Source organism: Hakea prostrata, chromosome 3 (assembly GCF_041222555.1).
Source record: "Hakea prostrata isolate BN-2017 chromosome 3, UWA_Hpros_2, whole genome shotgun sequence".
Lineage (NCBI taxonomy): Eukaryota > Viridiplantae > Streptophyta > Magnoliopsida > Proteales > Proteaceae > Hakea > Hakea prostrata.
The window spans coordinates 25,345,678-25,362,549 of record NC_142602.1 but is presented as its reverse complement, the minus strand read 5'-3'; the positions used below and the strand labels follow the sequence as shown (position 1 = coordinate 25,362,549).

Below are 16,872 nucleotides of genomic sequence, written 5' to 3'. Positions count from 1 at the left end.
ATTCCAAATCAATTATTATTATTTCCCGGTATACCGGGGGGGGATTTGCTCCACAAGATTCGATACGAATCGCTTGGCTCTTACCACTTGAACCAACCACCGTTAGCTCAAATTAATTATTTTAACCAAGCGAAATCTACATCAAGCAACCGTACCATCACGGTTCTTTCTGGTTTTTGTTTCATTTTTTTTTTTTTTTTCTTTACCCAAAAAAAAAAAATTCATTCTTTTTTTATCCCTCAAACTTGCGGTGACGTTGCTTATCACCATTGGAAGGTTCTTTCCGTAATCTGCATCACCGGGGTGATCACTGATCTTAAGATCTTCATCTTCTCATTTTTGTTAGAAAAAGAAGCTCCAGAGATCAACATACAAAGTAGAAAGCTCGTTTCTCTGATAATCTCTGCTCATATTAGAAAGAAAGTCCCTGTGATGATTGAAGGGACTTGGGGAAGGATGAGATGAGGGACCCGAAGGCATAGTTAGCATGGTAAACTCATCATTCTCAACTTAAAAAAGAAGAATCATTTTAACTGATCAAAAACTGAAAAACCCACTTGCTTTCTGGGTCTAGAATCACACTATCGGAGCTTATTTCCCTCTTTTTTCATGTCAGTTGAATTTTGTGCGTATTTTCTCTGTTTCTAATTTCCCAAATTAGATTTTCTATCTTGCGTTACAATTTGTTTTAATAATGCCATGCGTGAATGAACGGCAAAGTAAAGTTAACTCTTTTACCTTTTCATTGTTATTGTTAGGGTTTATCCATTTACATAGCTGAAAAAGATAACAAATAAATATCAGCTATTAATGTATTTCATGTTTTGTTCTCTTTTAACTTAATTATGTTGCTCTTTTGTTGAAGATAACTTGCTTTACCATTTCTTTAATCATTCTCAGTCTTGTTTCTTGTTGATGGTGTCACTGGTGACTGGAGTTCCTGGCCATGCTTAACAAGCAGTCTTATCTGTATGGGGACATGTTCATGGACTGCCTTGTCTCATTTTAAACTGAGTTGAGTTTGGTTAAACTTAGAGTTGTTTTATGGATATGATTTTAATATCCCTTGTAATGGCAGTGTTTGGGACAACAAGCACGGATTAAAAGCATATCATGGTTTCCTGTGATATGCAAATGATGCAGTGAAGTACCTAACATACAGTAAGAAAGTATTAGCTTAGGTGGCAGTATTGGTGAATCGTATTTTGAGATACACAGTAAAATTCTAGGAACCACTTTCAGTTCATCCAATGTGACTTGTATTTGGAAGTCTAATTCTCTCTCCATTGAGCAATCTCACTGATACTTTGGTCTCTGGAAAAATTCTGTGCCCAATGGGACAGGGGTTGCATTACTTTCTGGGGATTCTGAGTCTCTCTGTCTTTTATCTGTATTAGTAATCTATTCTTTCTCTGAATTTTGTGGGATGTTTGATTTTAAATGCTGTCTTTTTATATTGCATCCACTAAAACATTTGTTGGTGAGGAAAGTTATTTTTCTATGATATATCTATTTTTATCATATGTGAAGTAAGAGGATCAGTTTCAATTCGGTTATTATGGGATTTAAACACTTGTTCTAATTCATTGCTAATTTTTTTTTTCAAAATTTATTTTGTTTTATGTAATTGCATGCATATCTATCTTTTCCAGAGATTACAACCATGGAAAGCACAAGTGTGTGTGATTCACTGGATGCTAGTGATGAGATATTTGAAGTTCCTAGATGTAGAGAAACAATGATGCATCATGAGGCTTGTGCTATGGAAGAACTTTGTTCCTCCACTGAATTGCTTGTTCCAAGTGAGGCAACATGTTCCAAACCATATGTTGGCATGGAGTTTGAATCTCTTGATAAGGCATTTCTCTTTTACAATGAATATGCTAGGGCCATGGGTTTCAGTGTACGGAAAGGTAAAACTCGCAAATCAAATATTGATGGATCATTTCTTTTTCGTCGATTTTGTTGTTCGAAGGAAGGTTATTCCCAAACAATCAGGAGTGATGACTGTGATGAACTAAAGCAAAGGACACTTGGCACAACAGTAAAGGTGGGGGTGAACATTCAGTCAGTTACAAGAGTAGGTTGTGATGCAAAGTTAGACTTGAAAAGAATGAGTAATGGTAGATGGGTTGTTCAAAAGTTTCATGAGGAACATAATCATGACTGTGCTCGACATTGTGAAACACATCTGCTGTGGTCTCACAAATGCAAGCAATCTGCCCAGGAACAACAAGTTCAAACACTGACATGTCCTCAACCTTCTGTCGGAATGGAATTCGACTCTCTTGACAGAGCATTTCTCTTCTACAATGATTATGCTCGGATCGTGGGTTTCAGTGTACGGAAAGGGAAAATTCGTAAATCAAACGTGGACGGATCTATTCTTTTTCGTCGATTTTGTTGTTCCAAGGAAGGTCATAGCCGTAAGAGCTTGGAAAGCAATACTAATAACCAAAAAGGGGTGAAAGATGGTGATATTGTGAAGGTTCGACCACGACGCCACCTGATTGCAAGAGTTGGCTGCAAAGCAAAGTTAGACTTAAAAAGAATGTCCAATGAAAAATGGGTTGTCCAAAATTTTCAGGAGGAACATAACCATGAATGTGTTCATCAGGGAGAAGTACATTTAATGAGGTCTCATAGATGCAGACAACTTAATGAGATAGTAAACAATGAAGACCCAAATCCAAAACAATTAATGTCCGACTTAACTGGAGAAGCTTGTGGAAGTGAGAAGGCTGACTATATTGATCAAGCTTCAAGCAGTCACTTCAGTGAGAGAACAGCAAAGGATCTCAAGGTGGCCGATGCACAGGTTATACTCAGCTACTTCAGGCATATGCAGGCTAAAAACTCTTCCTTCTTTTATGCTGTACATGGTGAAGGAAAAAATCAACTATCAAACTTTTTTTGGGCAGATGCAAGGTCAAGAGAAGATTTTGGTTATTTTGGAGATGTAATATATCTCGACACACTGTATGGGGCCAACAAGTTTCAGCGGCCATTTGCTCCAATATTTGGTGTTAACCATCACCTACAAACTGTCTTGTTTGGTTGTGCAATACTTCTGAATGAAACTGAGGAGTCATTTACTTGGTTGCTTAAGACACTATTGGAAGCAATGAATGGGCATCATCCAGTTGCAATTGTTACCAATCCAAATGTTGCATTGACAAAAGCAATTGAGCGAGTTTTATTGAGAACCCACCATCGTCTATGTTTGTGGCATATATTCCGAATACAACTAAAAATTTGAATCATTTGTACAAAATTGATGATGATTTCCTTGATGATTTTAAGAAATGCATTTATGAATCCCGATGGTCGGACGAGTTTGAGTCCAGGTGGTCATCAATACTTGACAGATATGAACTCCATGATGAGGAGTGGCTTGAAAACATGTATGAGAAACGACACAAATGGGTTCCTGTCTACTCAAGGTACATTTTCCTTGCTGACATGACAACAGGTCAGAGGAGTGAAAGTATTAACTCCTACTTTAATGGGTACCTGAAAAAGTCACTGCCGTTTAGTGAGTTTGTTAAACACTGTGAGGGAGCAGCCATTAGTAGACGTGAGAAAGAAACTTATGAAGACTTCAAATCCCACCAAACAAGGCCTGTATTAAAGCTAGATCTTCCTATGGAACAACAAGCTGCCAAAGTTTACACGAGATCTGTGTTTAAGGAGTTCCATCAGGAGTTTCTCGATAGTTTTAAGTATGTTGCTAAAGAAACTGGAAGGTCAAAGACAACTTGGACTTATGTCGTGTCAAGATGGCGGCAGAACAGGAAATTCCTTGTCAATTTCAACTGCCATGATGATGATATTCAGGTCACCTGTAGTTGTCAAAATTTTGAATTCAAGGGCCTTCTATGTAGGCATATCTTGAAAGTATTCATGGTAAGAAACATCATGTTAATTCCAGATGTCTACATAAGAAAGAGATGGACTAAGAAAGTCAAGTCCAATGTTGTTTCTGGATGAAAGTGGGAAGGGAGTGCTCTCTAATGGTCAGAAAACACTGACCTACCACTGTAGTGATCTGTGCTCTTCTAGCTCTGCCAGGGGTGTCATACCTATAAATGCTAACCAAGCAAGAAAGGAAAGTAGTGAGCCACCAAGAGAAATGGGACATGGTACTGAGCAAGATATGAGTATCACTCAGCGTGACAGTGAATGTGGAAGCATGGAAGTTTCAGATCGAGCTGTTGAGATTACGATGGGTTCAAACTCCATGGAAAGTGAAGAGGATCATACAATATATCCAGCAGATAGGAGAGGTTCAGGTGATCCACCACCTGTGAGAGTGGAAGGGCAACCAACTAAAAGAATCATGCCCTGCTTGGAGAATTGCCAAAGAGAAAAGAAAGCTAGAGAAGGGACTGAATCAAGTGAACACAATGTGGCGTTTCGACGCTCAGAGGTGCTCAAATCAATTGAACATATTGGGCAACATTCATGTTCCACCAGAGAGGAAGAGGGCATGTATCAAAATATTGATACTATAATTATTCAATCTTCTTTGTTCTTTCTCCATATAGATAGTGTTCCTCAAGTCTTTTCTTGCTTAAAGTAATCTATTTTGAGTGCAGTCCCAGATGTTTCATGCCATTTTGGTGAAAAAAATGGACAAGAACCCCAAAATTGCAGTAGATTGTCGTAAGTAATACATAAGACTCAAACTGCATATTTATATTAAATTGTTCATCTGTGGTGATCCAGAAATATTATCCATTACAGGTTTATATGGCCAAACATATGCAGGTATGCTTGTACTTCAAGTGGCTCCTCGGGCTGATCAGAACCTCGGATATCAATCTTCACACACTCCCATTTTCGGGGTTAGCTAATCAGACAATCATTTTTTCCATTTATCTATGTAAAATCTTTTTATGGAGATTTCTTCTTCTTCTTTTTTTTTTTTTTTGGGGGGGGGGGGGTGTCTTTCTATCCAGGGATCATTGGCTGGGGCCTTTCATGCATTCAGAGCTCAGAACCAAATATTTTTGACCTAAATCAAGTGAGTCTTCAGGAAAACTTATGCTGTATTCACTCTTTGTTAGAACTAATTTGTGTTTAAATATCTCTCCTATCCATAAAAGTAATGCAGATTTCCTCAATTTGACATTGCAGGAATCATCAGTTGGCCCTTCTAGCATTCCAACTTCTCCAATGAGCAATTTTACCATTAATCAGGTTTGAGCCTGGCAACTATAAATATGTGCTTAGTTTTAGTGTTATATGTTTATGTTAAGATTAATTTGATTCCTTTTAATAATATTGCCCCAATTAGCCGACCCCATTTAGTTGGGACAAGGCTTATTGTTGTTGTTAATAATATTGCCCAAGTGATGGGTCTATAGGGGTATTTAGAATTTGTACATTCTTTTCAACGCCCCTTGTATTATTTGCAAACCTCTTGAAGTCAAGGATAAAAGGGTTTTTTTTAAAATAAATTGAAAATGAATTATCATTGTGTCTGTGCCAGAATTGAATATGTAATTCAAAGATCCGAAGAAGAGAAGAGAAGAGAAGAGAAAAGGTAGGAGAAACATGGATCTGCTTAGGCCAGATACCTATTACCTACATTCCCCAAAACCCTTTATTTTGCAGTACAATGGAGTTTCAAAGAAAGGATTCCTAATTCTCCTTCAAGCTGGAGTTTACATATATCGAAAGAATGCTCCAGCTTCTTTCCAGCTTGGGTCAATAAGAATAAATATTGAATGTGCACCAGCCTTGAAAACCAGTTCAAATGCTTGTGGGCATAGAGAAACTGAGACAAGCATCATTTAGGTGCTATATCAACTCGAGCACACAAATAATCAGTAGCTTCAAAAAAAAATCATGGTGCACCATCGAGGGTTGCTTGGTAATGACCAGCACTCTCAGTGAAAGAGGTCACAGGTTCGACGCTCTTTGTGGTATATGTAATAGTCCCTGCCCCCTAATATAGACCAATTCCGAAAAAAGAAAATAATCATGGTGTCGACCAATTCCAATTGGAAAGTTGCAATATAGGCAGTAGTAAACACTAATGGCAATCCACAATATCAGATCAGCAACAACAATATAAAGTACTTAACAGAGAAGGCTAGTAGCGTGTAGCACTTCACGGAGGTAGTCATTAGTAGGTAGCCATTTCTCAAAGAAAGATTATAGTGAAGCATCCAACAGCTCACTAAAAGCCCTTCTCAAAATAGGTAGGTAGTAAGTAGTAAACAGGCAGACGTTGAGGCCTGCATTGATGGTTTTGGGAAATTGAGTTTGCATCGGACACACCAGCCCAGTTTTATCTGTAATTGAATGATGTAAGGTGCTAATACAATAACATCCTGCTGTAGACCATTATAACCTTGTATGCACATTATTACACTCTCCCTCAAGCTGGTACACAGATATCAAGTGTGCTCAACTTGCTAACAATAGGAATGAAACTCTTAACAGTACATTGCTTTGTAAAGACTTCAAGAAACTGTGCTGCTGACTGAACAAATGGGACACCGATAGCTCTTTCTCTCAGCTTCTTCTTGATAAGGTGACAATCAATGTCAACATGCTTTGTTCAATCTTGTTGAACTGGATATTATGTGTAATGCTGCTTGCTGATTTACTATCATGGAGTAGGTCCATAGGCAGCTCAATTGGAACACAAATCTTGAAGCCAAAGTAGTTCATAGTTGTCATGAGCCATAGCCTGAAATTCAGTTTCTACACTAGAATGAACAATTACATCTTGTTTCATGCTCCACTAAGTACAAGGTCACCAACACCAAAGGTGTAACACCCTGAAGTGGATCTTCTATAATGTAGATAGCCAGCCCAATCTGTGTCAAAGAAAGCTTCAATATGCAAATGACTGAGAAAGAAAACACCTTTCCCAGGAGTGGACTTAAGTACAGCCTTCAGGTGTTTTGGTGCAGACCAAGGCTTATCTGCTGTGGTTGAGCATCGCAGAGATTGAGAGGAGAAAGTAGGAGGAGGTATCACATACAAGAAAAAGAGGAGGAGAAAAAGAGAAGGGGGGGGGGGGGGACACTGTCACACAAGCTCTCAAACCATAAACTCAGTTCTATATTTTTCAATCTGAAATTGTGTCCTAATACAAGCTATTTAAAAGAACATTCAATTAACAGAGACACCTAATCAACTAGGAAATGAACTTTAACAAGGATATAATCTTCTACGATTCCCAACTATAACTGTTGCAAGCGTATTCCACTTTCTAAAATTGACTGAATAACATATTATTACCAAAATAAAATAATATTCTACTAGACCAGTGACTTGAACTAGACCCTGTTTATTAAAGTTTGGAAACATGGTTGGGTTTGGATTGGTCCAAGGCAGTGTATCTGTATGATGTTCTGAGTGAGGATCATGCATATATTGACTCAACACTAACAAAAGAAACCTACATTCAGTTCTGTGTGGTGTTAAGTATTTTAGTATGCCAGCCAACCTATGGTAGCTGCTTTTGTCGGCTGGTTCACCATCTTTGTTCTTGATATGGGAATTAGGTTTTGAAGGTGTGTGTGCTTGTTTACAACCCAGCATTCGAGTATCTGCCAAGAGGTCAAGCATATACTTCCATTGAAAGAGAAAGGCAGAGACCTTGAGCTAAATCCATCAAGGAATTCTTTGGGTTTTTTTTCTATTATTTTTTTTAGTGAGGTGGGGACAGGGGGGGGGGTGTTTGAAAATTTCCGTCTTTCTTTGTACTTTTGATGGATCTTGGAATTTTTGCAACTAAAAATGGTGTTTAAACATCTAGCAATGTGGGGAGAAAAAAGCCAAAAATTGAAAGAAGCAGCAGTGTTTGGAGATTGGACGGATGGAATCAATCAATGACCCAGTGATCACTTGCTCTGACCGCTGCATCACTCATACGTTTTGAAGTCTTTTTATTACATATTGGCCAATATCACTAACATATTTCTTCCATTATGAAAGTATTGTGTTATATGGAAAGTTCTTGAGTTTTAACCCCTCAAAAGAAACTTATCTTTATTCATAATAGACATAATAAGATAGGAATACATCTGTAACCTTTGAGACATGGTTGGAGATTCATGATGAACTAGCATTTCAGAATCAGTAGATCTTATTATTTATTTTTCCCCTGACCTTGTTAAGGTTTTGTGATAAAGAGCTAGAGTTTTCTCAAAGGGCTTGGTAGACCTCTCATTGTAGTTTATCTTATTTGTGTCAGCAATCTTGGCTTATGCCAAAAACTGGAGGTTGGTGATAATCAAAGCAAGCAGGAATGCAAGGACACCCAAGCAACTGCAAAACGAAGGTAATGCAGAAAAGAAGTGGAATTGGCTCATGCAGTATATCATCTATTACAGAACATTCGCAGGGCAATGATCTGATAAGGTGAGTGCCTAAATCATATCCATCTTGGGGATGCAAAGAAACCTGGCATCCATCTGGCTTATGAGTGTACATACATGTAAATATTTTGGTTCTAGGTCTTTAGGAATGGATTATATATTTGAGGATGGATGATGATTATGTTCGATATTTGAGGCACTGTAATCCGTATTTAAGTAGTGTTTTGTATAACAATAATTTTGAAACCCATGGTCTCCTCTTTGCTGATTTAGAAAGGTAGATCAAATTCTAGATAAGGTAAGTGAAAGTAAACAAACGATTGCCCATTTGGTGGATGAAAAGTGCAGTGTTGACTGATTTTAGAACGATGGTGAATTACTGTAGGGTTCTGTAACAGCTATTTGGCATTGTAAACTTCTCAAAACAGCATTTAGTAGTGGGTGCTTGTGTGGTGAGTCGAGTGACCTTCAGAAAGTACTTTAGTTAAGATACAATTAACTCTTCTTAAGTTAGGAGCAAAAGAAAATGTATAGGGGTGGAGCTCTGGATCTAGAAGATTTGAAATCTTGACCTCTTATGAGAGGTTAGTCTTCAACTGAACCAGCCCTTGGGCTTACTATAGAACAACCTTATTGTTGAACGAAAATCCATGCCCAAACAAAATCTGGATGTAGTGTACAGAAAAGCTCTCTTCAGTCCAAATACCAATTACAACTCAATTTGCCAATTCCAAAAATTTATGAGGTTCAACCTACATGTCAATTGATGGATTTATGTTGCCCAAAATAAGATTCTGTAATCTCACAATGTTTCCAGACTAGAAACATTTCCATTTTCTTACGTGGAATTTAGTACACCCGAGAAAAGAACAAAACCTGCATTTGTTCTACTACATTAAGACTACCCTCCCATATCTAACTCCCCCCCCCCCCCCCAAAAAAAAAAAAAAATGCATTTGTTCTACCACATCAAGACTACCCTCCCATATCTAACTTTTTTTTCCCCACCCAAAAGAAAAAATGCATTTGTTCTACCACATTAAGACTACCCTCCATATCTAACTGAATATGGCCCCTGCAAATTTCTAGAAACAAGATGTGTATATTCTGCAAACATCTTTGGAAGTCACAAATTCAATGACCATCCCAATCTCACCGTCTATGAGGTGTCCATAGTCTCATCACTAGAGGCTTTGGATTGAATTATAATCCGAGCTCCTGAAGAAAGCCTGCAGGAACAATCCATAATTATTCACCATCAACAACAAAATCATCATGTACTATTCTGATATATAATAAATAGGCAAGGAGGTTGAGACCAACACTCAACTTTCTTCAATTTTTATCACTTTTTCCTCCCTGAAGGAGTCAAATCTCTTCGATGGTTGCTTCTCTGAGGAAGGGTCGGTGATTCTCTTGCTTCCACCATTGGATGAACAGTGAGAAATGGATCGTGAACCCTCTGCTCCTGCAGAAGAACTCCTGGGTCCGTCTGAAACAGGGGATCTCATCATTTCATTCCTTGGCTGCTTAGCCAGAGAGGATTTAATTGATCGAGGAATGCATTTTGAATAAACAGCATCACTGTCCCTCCCCTTGTCACCTGCTGACTCCAATGTTTTACAGGTTCTGCATTTTGCAAGGGATTATTGTTAACCATGGAGAAGGATAAAATTGATCTCAGGTTACTAAGAACATATTCAAAAACTCCCAAGTTTGTTGGGAATGACAGGATTGAAGAGGCTGCAACAATTGAATTAATTTTCCACATACTAGAACAGTTCCAATTAATATCAAAAAAAGAAACAGAGTAGAATAACATACACTATATTCATCCAGAAAAAGCATACCACTAATATGCTCAAATATTAAGTATTTGCAATCCAAGTGGTAAGTGGTAACATAGAGCTAGAAAATAAGAAAGTTGACTCCAAACATCTAGCCAAAATTCGTGAAATCAGGTAACTTCATGCATTTCCTAGGTTTAACAAAGATTTCTCAAACTTCATTGCAAGAGAATGCCAATTACCAAGAATGATACATAAGAGGCTGGAATTAGAGGAAGTAGAATCACCTATCAGCATTGTATGATGAGGACCTTTTCAGAACAGTTTGTCCATCTCCTTCTTCCCCGTAAGTGTTAGTCTCGATTAAGCTTCCGCTGAAATACTCCTTGTCTTCCAGTCTCAGTCCCATCAATCTAGGATTTTCTGACAGACAGTCAAACTCTCCCAACATTAATTTATTAGAATACAACGCTGAGGGAAATTTTGAACCAGAAAAACCAGGTTTGTATGTAGATATCAGGCCAAGACCGTGATCTTTCACTGAGATAGACCCGCAGGAGATCAATTGCATCAACATGCTTGCAGGCTTGAATTTCATAACAGAGGGCTTTCTAATATCTTCATCCCCAAGTATCCTGAAGCTACTGATCTTATTAGTATCGGCTTTGATCAAAGCCTCCAAAGTCTCAGCCTTTCCACCAGAAGAGGTGCTCGAAGAAGACGGAGGAGGAGATATCTCACCCCTACACAGCTCAGAGTCATTCTTAGTTTGTGAAACCTGGTTCTCCTGATCCTCACTGCATTCTTCAAGCTCTATCGATCCATCATCAGTTGAAACACCTCTTGTACAGGTTTCTGGAGCCTTATTTATCCTTGCGCTAGCTACCTCGGTTTGTGTTGAAGCATCAGCTGCTTGGGCCTCCTTACAGACCTTATACTCATTCAAGTTCTTCCTGAAGTCACATGATGAGTGGTTGTTTCCAACTCTATAATCCAGAGACAAGCCAGAGGAACTTGGACATTGAAGCCGAGGAGAGATTTCATCTTCTTGAGAAGGTTCTACCCCTTTTACAACCATCATGCCTGAAGAAGATGATGCAGACTCCTGGCTTCTAAATGAAGTGTTTTCTTCTGATTGCTTTGAACTAGGCAACTTTTTACTAAGTGAGGGATGGGATCGACCTGGATTGAAAGGGGAGGCGAAAGACCAAAAAAAGATCTGTTCTGAGGTTTTCCATTCTCATTATCCTCTAGATAATAACTGATCTAGCATTAAACTGGGAGTTCCTCAAGGTTTTTGGTGTACCTGAATGAGATTCTTGGACGAGCTCAGAACCTTTGAGAACATATTCATTTCCATTAGTTGGAAGAATTAGGTCCTCTTCACAAAGGTCATGCCAAACAAAGCCATTTCTATAGCTCCTTTATCAAGCACAGAAATGAAATAAGAGCAAATATGAAGACAAACAGACAAACAATAGCAATATAAGCCAGGCCATTTACCTCTTACAAGACCACGAGTACATAGAAGCCATTCCTCTCCCTCTAAGAATATTAAGCTTTTCAATAACATCTGCATAACAATTTAAAAATATAAGGATAGTTAAGGTGAGGGATCTAATCAAGGTGTCTCTATTATCTTACCTCTCAAGTAGAGCCCTACAGACGACGACAGTGGAACTTCAATGAAATGGGGATGTTCGAGATGTCGATTCCTGCATAGATAGTAAACAACAGGGACTTTCCTAGTTTGGCGTTTAGGTGACGGCTCCGTCCAAATTCTTGTCCTCTCTGGGCTCGTTTGCCTGTATTTCTTCATCTGCCCATCCATTTTCCTCTCTCAAAAGCACCTCATACCAAAATGAGTCCAAAAAGAAGACCCTCAAAGCATAAGCTCCAGCATCAAACTATCCTAAGGATCCAGTTACAGCAAGGAGATATCAGGGACCAATTGGAGTCTTAACTTCATTACAAACTGATAATCCTAAAGCAGGTTGGTCCAAACTCGAGGATCTCAATAAATAAATAAATAAAGAAAAATCTGAAATGAAAATCAGAAGTGATACAATCCCAAGCAGCTATAGGAGAAGCAACACCACAGATTCTACAGGCATTCCCAATTCAAAAGAATGCGATGGAGAGTGAACAAGTGGTTAGCTGAGAGAGGCGAAACAAAAGGCATAAACATACATTTACACAATTTTGTTATAACATTAATCTATATGAGAATGAAAAAAGTTCATTTTTCTTTGTTTCTGAGCCGACCCAGAAGAGGAAACAGAATAAAACCAAGGAAATGATAGATTACAGAGAAGAAATGTATGCACCTGAGAAGTGAGGAGGAGCTGCTTTCATGTGGGCATGGACAGGCAAGATAAGAGAAACCTGATAGTAACTGCTCTTCCGCTCACCGGGAAATCAGAGTTGAAGGATAGAATTGCAGTTAAGTACCAAAATCTGAGAAAGCAACGGCGGCAGACTACCGACACAGCGTTTCGTCTCTCTTTCTCTCTCTCTTAAGCGTTACTTTCCCTTTATATTTTACCTTTCTCCTTTTCTCAGGGACACCAGTGATACCTTACTAAACCCTTTACGCTGTGCTCTCTCTTTCTCTCCGGCTGGGCTCAGATCTCGCTCTCTCATTTTCTTGCTCAAGTCCTCTCATCGTGGTGGAGATAATTGGAGAGCTCGTCTATCAACTCTGAGTGAACCAGTGGAGTCAGTTTCTCTCACCTGGTGTTGCACTAAATATTCGTTAAAGACTTGGACGACAATGCCTAGGAAATTTTAAATGAAGAGATGTGAAGAGAAAGAGAATATGAAATCAAAATCCGAGCATTTCACAGCAAAGCAGCACTGAAGGCTTTACAGAGTAAGGCCAGAGACAGATATACGTTTTCATTTTTTAAGTCGGAGACAAGTCCAAAATATTAAACAGAGGTGAAAACAAACAAAGCGAGCAAACCATGTGTTGGAAAATTAAATGTCAAACACAGACAGACATGCCTCGGTTTATGAGCTTCAAGGTCCACAGGGCTCAATAGAAGAGGTAAAAGTTAGAATGTCGGGTTGACTAATGGGTATTCATTTGCAGGAACTTCACAGTAGAAAATTATAATGTCTGAGCCATAAAATTGCTAGGGTTTCTTCATAAATCACAACCATATCGTTTTCTACTAGAACAGAAGTCTAGACAACCACTTCTTGAAAAAATGCACGAACATAAATGGATAAATGACAATGGTTTCTTTTCTTTCTTTCTTCTTCTTTATTTTCTCTTTTTTCTTTTCTTTGTTTTCTTTTCAATCAAAGTAAAAACCAATAATCATGGAAAATTACATGATTAACTAATTTTGGGTTTCTCTTTACAAAATGCAGTCACCCTTTCATCTAACAAAACTAATTCAAATTAAATTTGCATTTGCAAAATTAATCAAAATAGTGATTTTTCACTCTTTTGGGCATTTTTTATTCTTAAAACTAACCACATTAAAGGAAAAAAAAATCACTATTTTGTTCAAAAGGAAAAAATTATTATTTTAAGAGAAAAATGTCCAAAGAGATGAAAGATCAGTATTTTGGTTAGTTTTACAAATGTAAATTCAATTTTAATTAATTTTACTAAGTGAAACATTGAGTCACTACTTTTAAAAGAGAAATCTATAAGTAATTAATCACGTAATTTTCCATATTTGTAATAAACGGACCTGTTTGACAAGAAGGCAACAACACCATTTTGCTTCCTTGGAACAAATTTAAAGATGCAATCATTAATGCTAGACTTCAAGGTTAGTAAATCTTCCAAAATTTACTATGCATCCATTGGCATAGCTCCAACACCAAAGCTCTAGTTGGTTATTAGCAGCGAGCCCCGATCTCGTTATTAGTCACTGCCCAAAAAGCAGTTTATAGCCCAAATTGTGTCAAGAACAATCGCTTGCATAGCCAATATTTCACCCATCAAAGCTTTGTTAAACATTGTTGGTTCAAACATGGCAGGTAGTGGCTCACCCAAGGGTCTTAGAAAAGAATACCCCAAACCCCCCTCCGGCGAAAATTTATCCAGTCCATTTCCTTGTTTGAAATGGACCATCCATTTCTTTGTAGATGTGTGACCGGGTGTGAACTTCCAGCCAGAGGAGGCGTAGCCACTTTCAAATATTGAAAGGTTGGAGGGCAGTATTGAGCAACCTGTCTTCATCTTCAAAAAGGTAGTTCCAGTAAGTGACATTAGTCGTGTGAAGATCGTTGCGAGGCAGAGATCGGTAATGGTCGAGACTTTTAAGAGATCAATAACTGCCAGTGGTCGTCGACACATCACAATTTTTGCCAATAATGGACTTGGAGATGTCTATAGGTTTACTGGTTGTTATGTGACATGTAATGGTGTTCTGGGCCCTATCTCATTGGGTTCAGATTGATTAACTTATTTTGGGAATAGCTCCAAGGCAGACATGAAGGATTAGAGCATGGGGTTACCAAGCTTTTCACAATGAACATAGCCATTATTACCTAGCAATATTAAGAGTATTGTAGCTCTTTGAGTTTTAGTTGTTTTTAGTTTAGTTAGTAGTGTGTGGAAATTTGAGTTACAGTTGTGTTTAGTTTAGTTGGAAGTGTGACGAGGAAGTTGTTTCTTCTCTGTTTGAGCTTATTTTCAACTGTGGAAAAAGCTATTTTCAGTTTAACTTCAATAGTCCACTTCCATCTGGTTTGGTAAAGCAGAAAGCACAGAAATAGTCTCCTGTAGCTTGTGTTGGTACAAATCTTTTTCAGTTGATCATGAGTTGATTTCAAGCTCCCATTAAATTTCAAGCATAGAGTCATATACAAGCAAGATTTTGAGAGAATTTAGAGCTTCTGCATGTTCACTTGAGCACTCCATAACTGCTTGAAAACCTCAATTTTTTGGCTTCAATATAGTGGCCAACTATGGACCATCCTCTGCAACCTTTGGGTGGATTCAAAGCATCTGTCAAATTTTTTCTCAAATTTAAAACATTTCACCTAAAGGATATTTGTGATGGATTTTGAGTAGATTTTTCAAGGAAAGAATGTTATAATTGTCATGTATGATAGGTTTGAAGCCAACTACCATGATGCTTTTCTCCCTAATGATCCAACATATGTAAACACGCTTAATAGGTTTCAGGTTTGGCTTCTGAAAACTTCCGTTTATAGATTTCTACCAAAATGGTTCAAGTTTTGGTGCTGAAGGTACAAGTGCCCAAATATCTCAGATGGCACTATAATATGGCTGAAATAAAAAAAAATCGACCCAGAATCTGGAGCGTCTTGTATACTTTATCTGAGTAGGAAATCCTAAGTAGGGAAAGAAAATGAATTGAGATTTCTTGTCAATTTGTTGAGTTACCTACCATCCTTTCCAATTTCAGAGCAAGTCTGATGGACTTGGATATTCCATTGTAGCCTAGGTGCTACTCCCTTAATAGAGTTGATGATTGCTTCAGGAAATGTTGTTCATGAATTGCAGCTAGAACATGGATTAGCTGTTGAGAGTGTATAGGGTCATTCATGATACTTCACTGAATGTGATCGTTGTATTTCAAAATCTGTATTCAAACAACTCAACAAAGATCACCTGAGGTAAATCTGCATAGGAAAATTGTCCCCGCAAAAAAAAAAAAAAAAATCCTGGACTCAGCTTGTGCAGAAACATTTGGCACTAGGTTAGCTCTCTTATTTATTTTTTTGATAAGAAAATAAATTGAGACTTCATTTAGGTAAGATTTTGCAATTACATCCATCATGAATCATAATCTCAGCATAGGGTAGTCTTATGTGCTAGCCATAGTTTTGCCTCATTTTTCCTTAGATTACATACTTTAAGTTTGGTAGTTATAGGTTATAATTTTAACCAAAATAGGGAATAGTGAGGGGGTTAGATTTTGACCCAATTTCCCTTGGATTAGATATTCTATCATGTCTTCATCATACTAGATTTCTTGGAGTTGTATTTGCTTCTGTTGTGTTGTCTGTATTGCTTTCCAGATATCTTGAAGTTGGTTTTCCAAGAGCTGCCCTTTGATAGCTATCCCGTTGTAATGTTCTTGAATACTTTCTTCCCACAGTAGACCCACACTCCATTTGTCTCCTTCTAGTTCATTAGATAAACCTGCATACATAAGGGTTGGTAAATGGCCAAAATTATTTGATGTGTTTAAGCATTTAAATGGTGGTGATGGTTGTGTGTCTTCTTGATTATTGATCATATTTTGAGGGTGAAGCTGGAATTCCCCAATCCACCTGTTAATACTAACAAGTACCTTTAGCGGGTTTGGGTTTGTGCTATTGTGTACCTTAGAATTTATTTATATCCAAATACAATAGCATGTAATACTAAAAATGGAAGAAGAAAAAGAAAAAATCAGGTTTTTGTTTCTTTATCAAGGTCATGACAGGCTAGAAATAAATTGCACAGGTTAATGAGGGAATTATTGTTTATGATTTCCGTTCATAACCCCAATGGTCTTGCTTCCCAACATCTCTTCTTCCAGCTGCACGACTAGAAAATGTGCCATAGGGATTCCTCATTGGTATTACAGAATTCACAGGTTGAATCTGCTTCAGCCCATTTAGAGATTGTGGCTTTTGTCGGCCTGCATTCACAAAGCACCATAATTTTTTTTTAAACTTTAGGTGAATTGATAGTTTCCAGAAGAATTTCCACCATATGGAGTGAGGTGTCGGTGGTTCATGGTTATTTAATTTTGACAATGCTT

General features: G+C 37.9%; 2 protein-coding genes across 4 annotated transcripts; one reads left to right on the top strand and one right to left on the bottom strand.

Annotated features, from left to right (window-relative positions):
• Positions 1-282: 282 nt before the first annotated feature.
• LOC149021865 (protein FAR1-RELATED SEQUENCE 5-like) lies at positions 283-9,112 on the top strand. Its single transcript, XM_089150047.1, is given in 10 exon segments — positions 283-490; positions 1,653-3,236; positions 3,239-3,984; positions 3,986-4,487; positions 4,599-4,665; positions 4,747-4,801; positions 4,803-4,851; positions 4,962-5,026; positions 5,140-5,202; positions 8,219-9,112. Coding segments are annotated over 9 exon segments (3,156 nt in total). The 5' UTR covers positions 283-490; positions 1,653-1,663; the 3' UTR covers positions 8,255-9,112.
• Positions 9,113-9,330: 218 nt separating this feature from the next.
• On the bottom strand, positions 9,331-13,132 carry LOC149021864 (protein SOSEKI 3-like). 3 transcript variants are annotated; one of them, XM_089150043.1, is made up of 7 exons: positions 12,457-13,132; positions 11,774-12,041; positions 11,633-11,702; positions 11,436-11,551; positions 10,417-11,311; positions 9,673-9,971; positions 9,331-9,571 (listed from the first exon to the last, which is right to left on the bottom strand). In XM_089150043.1, exons 2-7 carry the CDS (start codon positions 11,958-11,960, stop codon positions 9,546-9,548), a joined length of 1,593 nt encoding a protein of 530 aa, XP_089006169.1. In that variant the 5' UTR covers positions 11,961-12,041; positions 12,457-13,132; the 3' UTR covers positions 9,331-9,545. The 3 variants fall into 3 exon arrangements, with proteins under 3 accessions (XP_089006169.1, XP_089006170.1, XP_089006172.1); XM_089150044.1 differs by having other exon boundaries at positions 11,774-12,036; XM_089150046.1 differs by lacking the exon at positions 9,331-9,571 and having other exon boundaries at positions 9,668-9,971.
• Positions 13,133-16,872: the final 3,740 nt, after the last annotated feature.

What these genes read in the sequence shown, in the direction of transcription:
- LOC149021864 (XM_089150043.1), bottom strand. Translation starts at nt 11,960, where the DNA reads ATGGATGGGCAGATGAAGAAATACAGGCAAACGAGCCCAGAGAGGACA. An exon ending in TACTCGTGGTCTTGTAAGAG is followed by an intron (nt 11,552 to 11,632) that starts GTAAATGGCCTG and finishes TGCTTGATAAAG; the next exon opens with GAGCTATAGAAATGGCTTTG. An exon ending in TCATCATACAATGCTGATAG is followed by an intron (nt 9,972 to 10,416) that starts GTGATTCTACTT and finishes TGCAAAATGCAG; the next exon opens with AACCTGTAAAACATTGGAGT.